Source organism: Belonocnema kinseyi, chromosome 3, assembly GCF_010883055.1.
Source record: "Belonocnema kinseyi isolate 2016_QV_RU_SX_M_011 chromosome 3, B_treatae_v1, whole genome shotgun sequence".
NCBI lineage: Eukaryota > Metazoa > Arthropoda > Insecta > Hymenoptera > Cynipidae > Belonocnema > Belonocnema kinseyi.
The window spans coordinates 36,306,282-36,321,406 of record NC_046659.1 but is presented as its reverse complement, the minus strand read 5'-3'; the positions used below and the strand labels follow the sequence as shown (position 1 = coordinate 36,321,406).

The following is a 15,125-nucleotide window of genomic DNA, read 5'->3' as shown; positions in this document are numbered from 1 at the left end:
GAGGGCGCATACTTTGAATAAAATATTTGTTATCATTCTCTTGAAATAAAAGTGTTTTTTTCTTGAAAAAATACCGGTTTCATATGTATACACCTGGTATTAATATATCCTCTCTTTGTCGAAATATTGTACAAGGTGCTAAATTATAATCGACACATCTAGACACGTTTGAAATATAACGTTTTTGCAGTTTAAAAAAAGTAATGCGTCACTAAAAATAACCTTGAAGTTGTTTACAAAAAAATTGCGTAGCATAATTTGATGAAGCCATTCCGAATATTGTGGAAACATAGCACGAACCACCACAGCTGTAGAATATCGGTAAGGTAGGTTTCTATGGTCCCTGATAGTAATATATATCTACCTTTTTTGTTTCAGAAGATTCAACATTATAGAAAAAGAATTTTAACGCTAAATTAGATCAATCTCGATTTCTATAAAGACTATACAGTAGCTTAAGTGAATGATTGAAAAAAATTCAAATATTTTATTATATTTCGTATTTTTTAAACTTTTATTTTAAATGTTTAACGTATTTCTAGTTCTCGCTCGCTTTCTACTTGATACGAGAATAAAGCGACAAGAATCCCTGAGCATTTGATCTACCTTATGGATTCCTATTTTTATTATTTTAAATACCTTTCTTGCGCCTACTGTACTCTTCGACTCAAACCTGTTTAAACTTGTAAAATACATTTCTCAGAAATTACCCAAAAAATAATCATATCACACACTCTACATCAAAGACACCGACTATTTCTCAGAATTATATTGTATTGAATTATATCATATCTTCTGGCGGCTCACTTGTCAGGGGATGATCACTCATCGCCTAGCACCATGTAGCACTCTTAACCTACCTCACACGGATGCACACCTTATAACTAACGCGGATATTCACTCACCCATAGCGATCCAGACTTCGTCTTACTTATTGCTATTCGTACGGAAAAAAGTTGAAACATGGCAACACTGTAGCTAAGGATTCCTGGAATTATGGTGACATCATCAGGATGGAATTTTGTTTACCCTAGAAATTGTTTAACATTATATGAAATATGGCGCCTCTGTCGGCAAATATCAAAGGAGAACATTTAATTAACTTAGTTCACGTAGATAAGGATTCCAGGAATCGATGATGACTTCATCAGAACTGAATTTTGTTTACCGAGAATTGTTTAACATTATATGAAATATGACGCCTCTGTCGGCAAATATCAAAGAAGAACTTTTAATTAATTTAGTTCGCATATATAAGGATTCCAGGAATCGACGATGACGTCATCAGAATGGAATTTTGTTTACCCCAAAACTTGTTTAACATTATATGAAATATGACGCCCCTGTCGACAAATATCAATGGAGAACGTTTAATTAATAAGTTCACATTGATAAGGATTCCAGGAATCAACGATGACGTAATGAGAATGGAATTTTGTTTACCGACAATTGTTAGAATATCACGAGAGTGGTTGTAGATCATGGAAATTTTCAATGATGCACCATTACGATAAAACATTTAATATATATTACTTTAGGGTGAAAAACTTAAATTCCGGGGATAGCAGGTATTACATAATCTAATATTGCTATATCATATATTCCATATTTTTGGGGCTAAAAAGTTTCATTTCCATGATTTTTAAGGATTGATTTTTAATATCGATAGTGGATCGTTCAAAACTGGTTCGTAAGTCAGCACAAGGAGCGAAACCAATCTTACAGCCATCTGCACTCTAGCTGCAAATTTGCTATTCATACGGAAAAACGTGGTCCAGAACTCCCCCTACCTATCTACTACCATCCCTCTCGTACCATACCTCTTAAATATACCATAATTGTAAAATATTTCTATTTTTTATCTTTTTTTAACCAAAATAATGACGCAGAATAGCCAATCAGAATTATTTTCCGCGCTATATGAAGCAGAATGCTTGACCAATCAATCATCGCTCACATTAAAGCCTAGTTCATATAAGTGAATCGACGAATGAAATGGTCCGGTTCATTATGGGTTTTGAATTTCCCACATTTGCGCACCCTATCACCTTCTGTTTTCATTTCTGGAACAATTGTTGTTTAAAAATTGACATCTGTTGTCAACGCATGGTGCAAAGAAGACGAAATAGCTAAAAAAAACGTGGATTATCCCGGGAAAGTCGAAAGAGAGATCGTTCAGAAACTCCTGAACGAATAAAAAAGATTTGAGGAGATAGTTCGAAGAAAACGGAAAAAAGGACTCCAAATTACGGGGTAGAATGGTAAAATGATCCCACAAGATCTTCTTGGTTAAGACCGATTAGCAAAGAATCAACACGTGTACAATGCACTTTGTGCAAAACAGAATTTACCGCTGATATTTCTGTGATAAAAAAAACATGCAGAGGGAACGAAACATTACAAACTGATGAAAGGTGCCTATTAATTTGCCTACTTCTTTATCTTTGTGTATACTTTACGCTTTCTCTGGCCGACTGAAGGAACCGAATGGAGCCTCTACAAAGTACCCGTAAAGACCCCTTTGGGTCCCCATTCGGTTCCTTTTTAAAAAACTAAAAAAATCAGCAAAGTCAACTTTTAAATTGTTAAAATTCGGATTCTGCGTTAAAATTTGCATTAGAAACTCACGGAGTAATTGCAATACTTTTTAATGCAGCGTTAAAAACATTAAAAAATAACATACCTGTCATTTACATGGGCCGAAGGCACCTTCAAGTGCATCTTCTTGTAGACGTACAGTCGAACCTCGGACACTGTAGCTTTGGACACTGTCACACCTCGGACTCTGTCATCAGCTGTTTCGCGGACACTGTAATAATTAGGTGATTAGCCTAGTGCCGTCACATCCTCGAAGCCCCTTTTCTGAGATATGTAGTACACATGTACTTAGTTTTGCACAATAAGTTAAGTGAAAAGTGCAATTTAAATTTTTCCTGATTGAAATTTTATAGTTTAACTTTACCGGGCTTTGAAATGTCTGAAGTCGTTTACACTAGCTGAATCGCAAGCAGTCGAGATAATGCAGGTTAAATTACGTTGACGTGGGAGGTTTTTTTATTGGGTTTGTACAATAATAATTTCATATATATTTATGAAGTTATTACACTAAATCTCTGTTCTGAAGATTATTGAGGTAAGTGAAAACCTCTTACCGAACACTGGTAAAAAATGTAATTTTCGTACAAAAGATATCAATACACATCGCGAAAAAAATGTTGACTAATTCTAAACAGACCTCTATGTGATCTTCAGAATTATGGTTAGTTTTCTGTGTGCAAATAATAATTACATAATAAAGAAGAATAATACATCTATCATCTATACATCTAAGAATAGTACATCTATTCTTTCATTTATTGTAAAATTTTAAAAAATGTTGTTCGATAACATTAGTATACTATCAGGGCTACTTGATGCAAAACATCGTATCGACACGGTCCTGTAATTCGACGCCGATTGGCTGAGGGGTAAGACCACATGAGCTTACAGTGTCCGATACGCCCGATCCCGATGGGTGACAGTGTCCGAGGTTCGACTTTAGTTCATAAGCGTTCCGTCGGTAACTTTAAGAATTTCGTCTGGATGCTAGCGCCACGCAGTGGAAACCTCAGACAATAACGCTGCGTTGCAAGTGAGAGAATTTTATTTTTAAACTTCGCGCGCAACATATAGTCCAGTCAACGGGGAACAAATATCACTCAAAAAAAAGAAAATCGTAAAAGTAGCATTTTTTCACAGATACGTTGGCAATGGCTTTATGAAGATATTGTAAAAAGTCCCCAAACACACGTGTACGGCAAAGTTTCGAAATTCTGGAAAGTTTTAAACAATAACATGTTTTTTAAAATTACTCGAGAACGGTTGATTTTAGCTGGAATATGGTGATGTGAAAAAATGTTCATAATTTTATAGTGCACAAAAAAGGTTCTATCTATTGTGGACCTATTATCAAATGCTGCGCTAAGAATTTGGATTAGCTGCACAATTATTTTATTCCTGAACAAATAAAATAAAATCTAAAATATCCTGGCAAAAACGTCGAAAATATATCAGGCGCTTTGTACTGGAGCAAATGCAGTTTCTTGTTAACAAAAAAAAAACGATTAAGTCATTTGCATGACAAACTATCAGTATAAAATGAGCTCAACTTCAGTGTACAATTTGATATGTTTAAGGGGATGCTTTTGAGATGAAACTTCTTGCAAGTGTTCCTCCATTTTCATATAATACATTTTCCAATTTATAGGTCAGAATAATAATATTTAGGGCCTCTTTTAAAGCTTTAAACAAGTAAATTTCAAAATTTAAGCTATGATATTGGAGGCAGCGGTGATTATGAGTCCTAATGGCAGCAATGGGAGCGGGGGCGAGAATAGTTACCTCTTTCGATGATATTGAACCCTTCGAAATTTTTTTGCTCACTTTTCCCGACAATAGACTTGGCCTTCGGGTGGCCGTAACGTCACTGCAATGCAGGTTCTCAAAGAGGAAAATTTCAAAAATAAAATTAGAAAGTAAAATTAATGCAATGCACATTAATCCATCTTTTTATTTGATGAAAAATATATTCTGCAGTGAATAAAACAATTAACAATAAATATAACATAATTTTGAAATGTCTATAACTCGGATTAATTTGTACTTTATTCCCGAAGCACTAGAAAATTGTGATAGAATTTACTTCACACGTGAAAGTCAGAAGCTTTTCATCTTTTTACATTCAAATTTAGGGGTTAAATTTACTATGTCAAGATTCTTTTTGGTAATGTTAACAACATTCAATTGAAGTAGACTGAGAAAATATGGCCGCTCTCGCAAAACACGTTTTTTATTATTGCTTGCGATGAGCATGATAACTCCCGGAACAATTGTCTGCAATTCAAAATCCAAAAGTACAACTATTAGACTTGCTATAGGTCTGATGGTTCCGGAAAATTAGGGAATGTCAGGGAAAACATGATACAGTTCGGGCATTTTCGATAAAGTGAAATTATTTGTATTATTGTCATTAAAAATCGCAACTATTTAGTTGCAAATTAATCTGTGTTTGTTAAGGCTTCAAATTATTTGGTTGAAAATCCTTTTTAATTCGCTGAATTCAACTTTTTTTGCATAAAATTAAAATCCTTTCTGATTAAAATATCAAATATCACGTTTTTCGTTAAAAAATTTTCTTCTATGTTTAATAATTCCATTGCATAGTTGAAAGTGAAACTACTTTGTTTTAAATTAATTTATTTGGTTGATGACTGATCATTGTAGTTGATAAACATTTTTTTCAACATTTAATTACTTTCTTGGAAATTAAGATTTCTAGTTGACAATTAATTGTTTCAAGTGGAAATTTAAGTCGTAAATACGTGGTTCAGAATTTATCGTCTTCAGATGAAAATTTAAATATTTGGTTAAAACTTCCTGTATTTGATTGAAAATTCGAATTTTCTGGGAGATTATTTAATCTTCTAGGTGACTCATTCATTTTTTAGTTTAAAATTGCTTTAAAAATTCCAATATTTTATTGAAAATGCATGAATCTTGTGTAAAAATCATCTTTTTGGTTGAAAATAAGTTTTTTCTAATTTACAATTCATTTCTTTAACTGAAAATGTTACTGTTGCAATTTTTTGTTGGAAATTGATCTTTTTAAATATAAATTTAATCTTTTTTGTTATAAAATATACTATTTCGTTGAAAATTTCATTTAATTAAAAATTCATTTTTTACTGAAAATTTAACTATTCTATTTTTAGTTGAAAATCTATCTGCTTTAGGTGAAAATTCGTCTTTTTTGTGAGAAGCGTACTCTCAATTGTTGAAAATAGATCTTTTTGGTTACAAAATATTTTTTTGCTAGAAAATTAAACTATATTGCTGAAAATTTCTTTATTATGTTTACTTTGTTAACAATTTATTTTACTAACTGAAAATTTAACTATTTTATGTTTGGTTTAAAATTTATATTTTCTGTTAAAAATGCACGTATTAATTATAATTTTTCAATTATTAATAATTTTATTTGAAAATTGACTCGATCTATTCCAATTTTTGTGCAAAAGTTACCTTATTCTTTGATAGGAGCGTAATCTTTTTCGTTAAAAAATTATTTGTTTTGAGTTCCATTTTTTTAACAACTCATCATTTATCTGGTCGAAAAATAAATTTCCACTTAAAACAATGAATTGTCAATTAAAAATCTTAATTTTCAACAAAGTAATTAAATTTTGAAAAAAATATTTATCTAGTCTAAAACGTTTAAATAGTCATCAACCAAATAAATTAATTTTAAACAAAGTAGTTTCACTTTCAACTATGTAATGGAATTATTAAACATAGAAGACAATTTTTTAAAGAAAAACGTGATATTTTAATCAAAAAGGATTTTAATTTTATTCAAAAAACAGTTGAATTCAGCGAAATAATTGAGAACCTGAATTGCAGTGACGTCACGGCCACCCGAAGGCCAAGTCTATTGTCGGGAAAAGTGAGCCAAAAAATTTTGAAGGGTTCAATATCATCGAAAGAGGTAACCGTTCTCGCCCCCGCTCCCACTGCTGCCATTAGGACTCATAATCACCGCTGCTTCCGATATCATAGCTTAAATTATGAAATTTACTTGTTTAAAGCTTTAAAAGAGGCCCTAAATATTATTATTCTGACCTACAAATTGGAAAATGTATTGTATGAAAATGGAGGAACACTTGCAAGAAGTTTCATCTTAAAAGCATCCCCTTAAACATATCAAATTGTACACTGAAGTTGAGCTTATTTCATACTGATAGTTTGTCATGCAAATGACTTAGTCGTTTTTTTTGTTAACAGGAACCTACATTTGCTGCAGTACAAATCGCCTGATATATTTCCGACGTTTTTGCCAGGATATTTGAGATTTTTTTTATTTGTGCAGAAATAAAAGAATTGTGCAGCTAATCCAATTTCATAGTGCAACCGCTGATAATAGGTTCACAATAGATAGAACCTTTTTTGTGCACTATAAAATTATGAACATTTTTTCACATCACTATATTCGACCTAAAATCAACAGTTCTCGAGGAATTTAAAAAAACATGTTATTGTTTAACACTTTCCAGAATTTCGGAACTTTGCCGTACACAAGTTTGGGGTCTTTTTACAATATCTTTATTAAGCCATTGCCAACGTATCTATGGAAAAAAATGCTACTTTTACGAATTTTTTTCTCAAATCCTTTATTGACTGGACTAATACTGCTTAAGCTATTATCGATGCGCTTGAAGTCATCTTCTGCAGAAGTTAATGATTTTTTAAAAATTTTTAGCGCTGCAAAAAAGTATTGCGATTATACCGCGAGTTTTTAATAGGAAATTTAACTTAGAATTCGAATTCCAACAGTTTAAATCTTGGTCTTGTTTTTTTTTTAGTTTTTTAAAAAGGAACCGAATGGGGTCTTTACGGGTACTTTGTAGAGGCTCCTTTGGGTTCCTTCGGTCCGCCAGGGTTATTTTAATTTCATCTTTTACTTTTAATTTTTGCTCATCTTATTTATTAGTGTTTTTTAAAAATATTTTATAAAATTTGTTATCATTCATTCGAAAAAAATGGTTAATAAATAATTTCCTGATTTATATAATTTATGGATTCGGTTAAATTGAAATTTAAAAATGAAAAGTTCACATTAAGAAATCAATTCGATATGAAACTTAATTTTGTATTATTTTCCCAGAAAGTCATTGAAATTATAAAAATTGAATTTTTCAACTTTTTAAATCTAATATTTACCTATATCTATTACAAACTTATATTTAAAAAATATAAGAAAGTATTTGACAAATTTTGCAAAAGTTAAAAATAATACATTCCTTGTAGTTATGTTATTTTTTTGTTTATATGAAAGCATAATGAACTTTTCCTTGAAATTGAACACAAAATTAATTATGTAATCAACACATTCTAACTTTCACAGAAGTCCCGAATACTTCAATTCAACAAATGTTGAATATTTCTACGCAACAGACCAATGAAAAGAAAAAACATGTCAGAGATGTTAAAAAGGCTGAAATAAAGTTGTGCGGATACTTCGTTGAACACAACTTAACATTTAATTCTTTTGATCATCTTCCTGGTGTTTTAAAGTCCGCTTTTCATGATTAAAATATTGCAAAATCAATTAAACTTGGAAGAACTAAAGCGACTAGAATTATAAAGAATGACATTGGAAAATGTCATATTGTTTATATTTATATTCATTATATATTTATATTTCAACTATTTATATTTCATATCAATAAACTTGAAATATGCATGTTTCATTATATTTTAGAAATGAAAATATTACTTCTAATATTTTTTGGTAACATTGCGAAAACAAAGAAGACTTTAAAAATAAGGCATGCTTGAAAAAAAAAAACATTAAAAAATATATTATTTCCTTAAAAAAAGAATTTTAGAAACCAACCTCAAAATCAAAACTAGGAACCCTGCATTATTTGAATATGACAACACTTACCGTTTCTTTGGAGTGTTTAATCCCTCGGGGAGGTTTTACAGGTGGCATAGACGTCATATTTTGCACTTTCCTATAAATTAAAACAAATCACAATTCACAACATCGAACTTACATCAAAACGTCAAATAGGTCAAATTTTACCTAACCAAGAAACTGTCTGCCATGACCCAATAAATACATGGTCTAGCCACTGGGAGCCCCGTTTCGTCGCAGTAACGCAATTGCACGGTTTCGCCATTTTGATACCATAACCGCGCAGTTTGAATTTGACGTGTACACTATACGACAAACTATTATAGTAAAGTCAGTATATGTAGGATAAAATATTATAATAATACTGAAAGAATGAATTCCAAAATCGATAAATAACATCTTAATATATAGATTCATAGATAAATAATTTTTTTCCAACACGCACGAAATGTTTGATTTTCGAGGCATGTATTGCGTGCGGGAAGTGACCAATTCTGAAACCGTGGTAAAAAGCAGTTATAAAAAGACTTTTTCCAGCTACTGTGCTCTCGCTCTTTGAGTAAGATTACTGTTTTTTGCTGTTGCGCTTGCGCATTTCGAGTCAGAATTACTTTCCAGGACTGTCGGAATCATAACTTCACTTCATTATAATTTGACGCTTGAGAGATTGATTGTGATTAGTGAATAGTTATTGAGCATACTCGAAGTGATAAGTTACCATAAATAATTGATAAATTACCGATAAATTACAAAAAATTTTGGATATCTGAAATTATCGGTAATTTGTCCATTTTTCATAAATTTCTGAAAATGTTGGAAATTTAGCAAATTATCCAGAAATTTTCAGACATTTTTGAATTTCTTCCAAAAAGCTTCGGATAAACTAAATTTCTATCAATTTTCAGTAATTTACAAATTTACGAAAATTTCCAGAATTTTTAGGTATTTTTTGTAATTTTACCATAAATTTCCAAAAGTTACCATAATTTCTAAAAAAATTCGTTTTTATTGTTTCCGAAATCGAAAACTTCCCACATTTGTTAGAAAAAATATTGTGTGCTACATGAGCTAACAGTAGGTAGTTGAAACTCTTGTGAAGTTTACAGTACTTGCCATCGGCTCATCTTCGGGTCGTTTCCGGCTCGTCTTCAACTCGTCTCTGGCTCGTACAGCTAACTTCACACTCATGTGGAACTGCCTACTTTCTGCACTTGTAGCACAATACACTATTAAATCAATTTAGCTATCATACATTATAAGAATAAAAGGATGTTTCATTAACACACTCATGAAGGTACAATTTTGTAAAATTTATATTTTACTGATTCTTTTTTACATGCATCACACTTACCAAAGCAAAGATATTATAACATAAATGCGGCAAGTGCCCTACCGAAAGAAATCTCTGAGTATATTCTACAGATTCTCTAGGGTCAGATAAGCTCAGAGAAATTCTCCGCAGGCACTCAGGTAGATATATTCAAAAGTCCAGGTAGTTCTTTTAAATGCTTTAAAGGCTTTAAAATATCCTTTCCGAAATTGAAATAGAAATACGATCATAAATAAAAAGCAGAGAGGCTGAAATGGAAATAAGAATTCGATCGTAAATAACAAGCAGAGGGACTATATCAATAGAGTAGCCGACTCTCAAGGATCATTTGTAAAGCTTTCGGATTAAAATTTAGAAGTAGATTTTTTTTTAATTTTATAGTTAAGGGCATGTGATACCAAAGATATTAGGTCCTAGGTACGGCATGGGTCAGTGGTGGGGACGGCCGATATATATATATACATATATATCTAACTACATTTTCGACTATATCGAGGTGTTGCCCTCTTCAACTTTTCACCGTTTCTATGGCAACCGCGTCATCCTAGCACGTCAGCGGGCGGGACGGGGACGAAGCGCACACCGAAAGTTGTTGAATTCCAAACCGAACATGATTTTCTGTTTCTCGTTCTCGCGTTCGCCTTCGCCATCACTATAGCAATCTTTGCTATAGTTGAGTCGGTTGGCTGGCTCTGTACGGCCAGTACGCTAAAAATGTTATGAACACTGAATTACCTAATTATATTCAAATTAAAGAGAGCCTAAAAATATTCTATTTATTATTATTTTTAATTTTCGAGACAATAAATAAATGTAAAAAAATTCTTTTCGTACTTTAGAATTTTAGTTAAATTTCTAAAATTATTGAAAAAAAAACTAAACTTAAAATTTAAATAAAAATAAGATAAATTAAAAAATTAAATAAAATTTATTTAAATTCCAAAGAAAATAAAATTCAGTAGAATTTAAATTTTAAATGAAATTTAGCCAAATTCAACATTTAAATTAAATTTAGGTGAATTTAAGAATTAAATAAAGTTAAGTTAAATTAAATTCTCGTCTGGTTTCTTTTCAAAGCGAACTTTTCTAGATACTAAGTCAATAAGTTTTAAAACAAATCTATTCGTACTTTAAGATTTATTGTAGTGCAATTTTGAAAATTATTTTGTAAAACTAAATTTAAAGATTGAATACAATTTAGATAATTTCAAAAAGTGAATACATGTTAGTTAAATTCAAAATTTAAGTAAAATTTAGTTGAATTTAAGTAAATTTCAGTTAAAATTGTAGATGTTGAATGGTGTTAAATTGTTGTGAATTTAAGTACAATTTTGTTCAATAAAAATGAAACTGTCGTTAAATTTTAAATTTGATTGAATTGAATACAGATATACGTGGGCTGTTTCTTGGGTTCAACAATGGAGAGCATTCAAATAAGCTGGAGAAATTAAAAAAATTCCCTTATTTTCATAATAATTAGTTAAATTCAACAAAAAAACTCAGGAAAGTAATTAGGACTCATAGTTCTAAAGTTTTTGGTTTAAAACTTTTCAGAATTCGACAATGTCAAAATATAAAAGGAAGCGTTTAAACTTCAGCATCACTATTTTGCATGAAAATGCTTTATTATACTACAATTTTATTTCAAATTAGAAGTATGTTAGCAATTAAATAATTATTCCATTCAAAATTATTCAGTTTCGAAAATTGGATTATAACTTCAAAGCCTTTGAAATTAAAAGGGTTTTAATCAGAGAAATTTGAAATGAAACAATTAAAATTACAGTGTAATTATTTTCTTTCAGGAGCGTAAAAATAAAATAATAATTATTGAAAGAAACTAGTTTATAAATTAAAAATTAAAAATCTCAGTATTTGTAAAATTTTGAATATTCTTCGAGTATAACCTGTCAATTCAAATTATTTAATTTTAAACGTTTTAAATGAAATCACTTATGATTCGGCAAAACATTTTCATTCAGCTTTAGGATATAAATAATTTAAAGCTGCAATAAGCAGATTATTCGATGTCAAACCTCGTGAAAAATTGGAATTAATGTAAAGCCTTTGAAATAAAAAACTTTTTATAAGGAGAGTAATTTTAAATTGAAAGGTTTTAATATATTTTCAATTTAAAACATTCAAATTCAGTAATTTTATAAAAAGAAATTTCAAGAATTGTATTATTTGACATTTTTTCATAGAGTTGATAAATTAAAAATACAAGCATTAATATTTTTAAATTTTTGAATATGCCTCAAATATAATCTGATAAATTTAATTTATTTAATTTTAAAAGTTTTAAATTTAAAATTAAAATGCAGAATTCTAAATGTTTGTATTTGGGTGTTATCAGATTTTGGAGGCCATTAATTTAAGCCTAATCAAGTTAGAAGGCTTAGAGTTGTCAATTTTACGATATTAAACCCTTATATTCAAAACCAAATTAAATTTCAATGTTAAAATTTTAAATTGTTTAGGATCTGATTCTTAAATTCAAAATTTTTTCTATGCTTTACATTTGTAATTTTACACTTTCGAACCTTTTTTTTTAATTTGAATCATCGAGAAAAAATATTACATTTTAGTAGACACGACTTTTTCTTACGTAAAAAAATTAATTTAAGCAATACCCCGTGCGCCAAGGTGAACAATCCGTCGAGAGGGAAAAATGGGCTAAGCCAAATCTGCTGTTTGCGTGAAGAAACTTACTATCTTCGTTTTAACGTGAGTCTTCTTTACGTGTACGCTGCAACGCGAAAATGACTCTTACGTCAAACTTAGAGAGTAACTTTTTTCTCCAAGAAGGCAGACATAATCACGGCTTATTACATTGAAAAAAATTATTTGATAACAAAATTTCATCACTTATTTATTACATAAAAACATTTTTTCTTGTTTACAAGATTTAAGAAGTAAGCAAAAAATCTTGATTGGAATATATTGATTTTGGAAGAACAAGAAGTTTTAAGCATTATAACGCTAGGCGTAAATAATTTTTAAATATCTTCTTTTTAATTTAATAAACTCAATATTAATATGGAAGTTTTAATATTGTCAGAAATAAATATTCACTTTAACTTCAAGTACCTAGATGACAGTTTCGACTTGTCATGTTCATTGTAATTTGCACATTATGTCTAATTGTCTACTCTTTTATGAATTAATTAGTATAAAATTTTTGAAAAAAAATAAGTCTGACAAAAATTGTAAGATCATGTATTTTTTGGTTTGATGCATAATTTTATTCAAATATGAAATTCCTTCCTAATTTCTTTTGAATTATGCAATAAATAAACATTGTTAATATCTTTTTCAAATAAAAAAGTGGGGTTTTTTGCACGACTGTTGTTATTTTTCTTTAAAAAACCTTTTTTGTTAATGAGGTAATTAATTTATAATGCATAAGCCTTTAAAATGTTATGAAAGAAACTGAAAGTTAATCAAATATTTAAATTATTAGAAAATAAATTTATTTACGAACAAATTTAAAAAAGCAAGTTTTTTGTAAAGGAAAGAATTTAAAATAATTATTTTAGCAAAATAAAAAATTTTTAATGGAATTAAATATGCAAACAGTTAAACAAGTAAATGCAAATAAAAGTTTAATCGACCAGCTGGAAAGTATAGTTTTCTATACATGACCGGCGGAGAACATTTTAAAGTTTCAACTTATTTTTCTCAATAAATACAAAATAAAGAAATAATTAAAGTAAACTAAATAAAAAACTAAGAAAACTTATATATTTATTAAAAATAAAATAAAATAAAAACAGCGTCAAATTCTTTGAAAAAATATAGACTATTAAAGTACATAATAGTTCTGTGAATTTATAGCATTGGTTTACATTATTTTTCATGGTTGCGGTTTAAAAAATGTAATTAGCTCAGATACTAAAATAACAAAAAGACGAAAATTATGGCAATTTTTTGTCAATTTTTAGTATTAAATGATAATAAAAAAAAATTAAGCAAACTTACATTTTTTCTTAAAGTTAGATTTTCGGAGCAGGGAAAATGACATTTTGTAAGATTGAGTTACTTCTTATTTCAATTTGAAAAAATGGTTCATATTTATAACATGGCCTTAGCTAAACTGTAGGAGCAAGCCGCAATTTTCTTTGACTTTCGAAAATGCTTCTTACACTTTACAGCTGTTAAAAAACTCATATACCACTTAATTCACTAATATTTAAAAAATGCAACATTTCAGAAGACATCTGTCTAGGTCTATGAGGAAGTTTAGGGAAAAAAATTTTGTAGAAGTTTTTATAAGGAAATTTCTTTTCAGAATTTTGATTTCTTTAACCAAAAAAAAAAATAGTAAGGACATATTCAACCAGAATTCTGGTTAATTTAACCAGACAGTTTTTTTAGTTTATTTAAATTTAAATAAAACTTAACTATATCTTCAAATTCACTTTTCTACTCATTTCCAAAAAAATTATAACTTGAATAAAAAATAAACTTTTTAATTCATATTTGTTATAACTATTTTATACTAACATTTTTGCTATATTTGGGGCATAATTTTGAGTTCAAAAAGTCTTTAGAGTTTTCGAATTCCTTCAAGACCTTTTCTACTCAATTAAAATTATTTTTCTATTTATATGTTCTATCTATTGTGAACCTATTATCAGCGGCTGCACTATGAAATTGGATTAGCTGCACAATTCGTTTATTTCTGCACAAATAAAAAAAATCTCAAATATCCTGGCAAAAACGTCGGAAATATATCAGGCGATTTGTACTGCAGCAAATGTAGGTTCCTGTTAACAAAAAAAAACGACTAAGTCATTTGCATGACAAACTATCAGTATGAAATAAGCTCAACTTCAGTGTACAATTTGATATGTTTAAGGGGATGCTTTTAAGATGAAACTTCTTGCAAGTGTTCCTCCATTTTCATACAATACATTTTCCAATTTGTAGGTCAGAATAATAATAATTAGGGCCTCTTTCAAAGCTTTAAACAAGTAAATTTCAAAATTTAAGCTATGATATCGGAAGCAGCGAGGATTATGAGTCCTAATGGCAGCAATGGGAGCGGGGGCGAGAACGTTTACCTCTTTCGATGATATTGAACCCTTCGAAATTTTTTTGCTCACTTTTCCCGACAATAGACTTGGCCTTCGGGTGGCCGTGACGTCACTGCAATGCAGGTTCTCAATGAGGAAAACTTCAAAAATAAAAATAAAATTATAAAATAAAATTAATGCAATGCACATTAAGCCATCACATTACGAGGGTGGATTGATAAGTTTCCGGCCTGACCAAGAAAAACAACGTTTTTAAGAATTTTTTTTTTTATTTCTCAACATAATCTCCTCCAAGGCTGAT

The 15,125-nt window shown here is 29.7% G+C and overlaps 1 protein-coding gene across 4 annotated transcripts in view; it reads right to left on the bottom strand.

Annotated features, from left to right (window-relative positions):
- The window catches only part of LOC117169130 (exocyst complex component 4), a 121,632-nt gene that overhangs the window by 55,128 nt on the left and 51,379 nt on the right, over positions 1-15,125 (bottom strand). For 2 of the 4 annotated variants that reach the window (XM_033355315.1, XM_033355316.1), the window contains exon 2: positions 8,483-8,552. The exons of 1 other annotated variant lie outside the window; for it this stretch is intronic. In XM_033355315.1, the coding sequence (XP_033211206.1) occupies positions 8,483-8,552 (70 nt within the window). Of the gene's footprint in view, positions 1-8,482; positions 8,553-8,628; positions 8,650-15,125 lie in introns of those variants that run through there. One more of the 4 variants, XM_033355317.1, reaches the window with a different exon arrangement.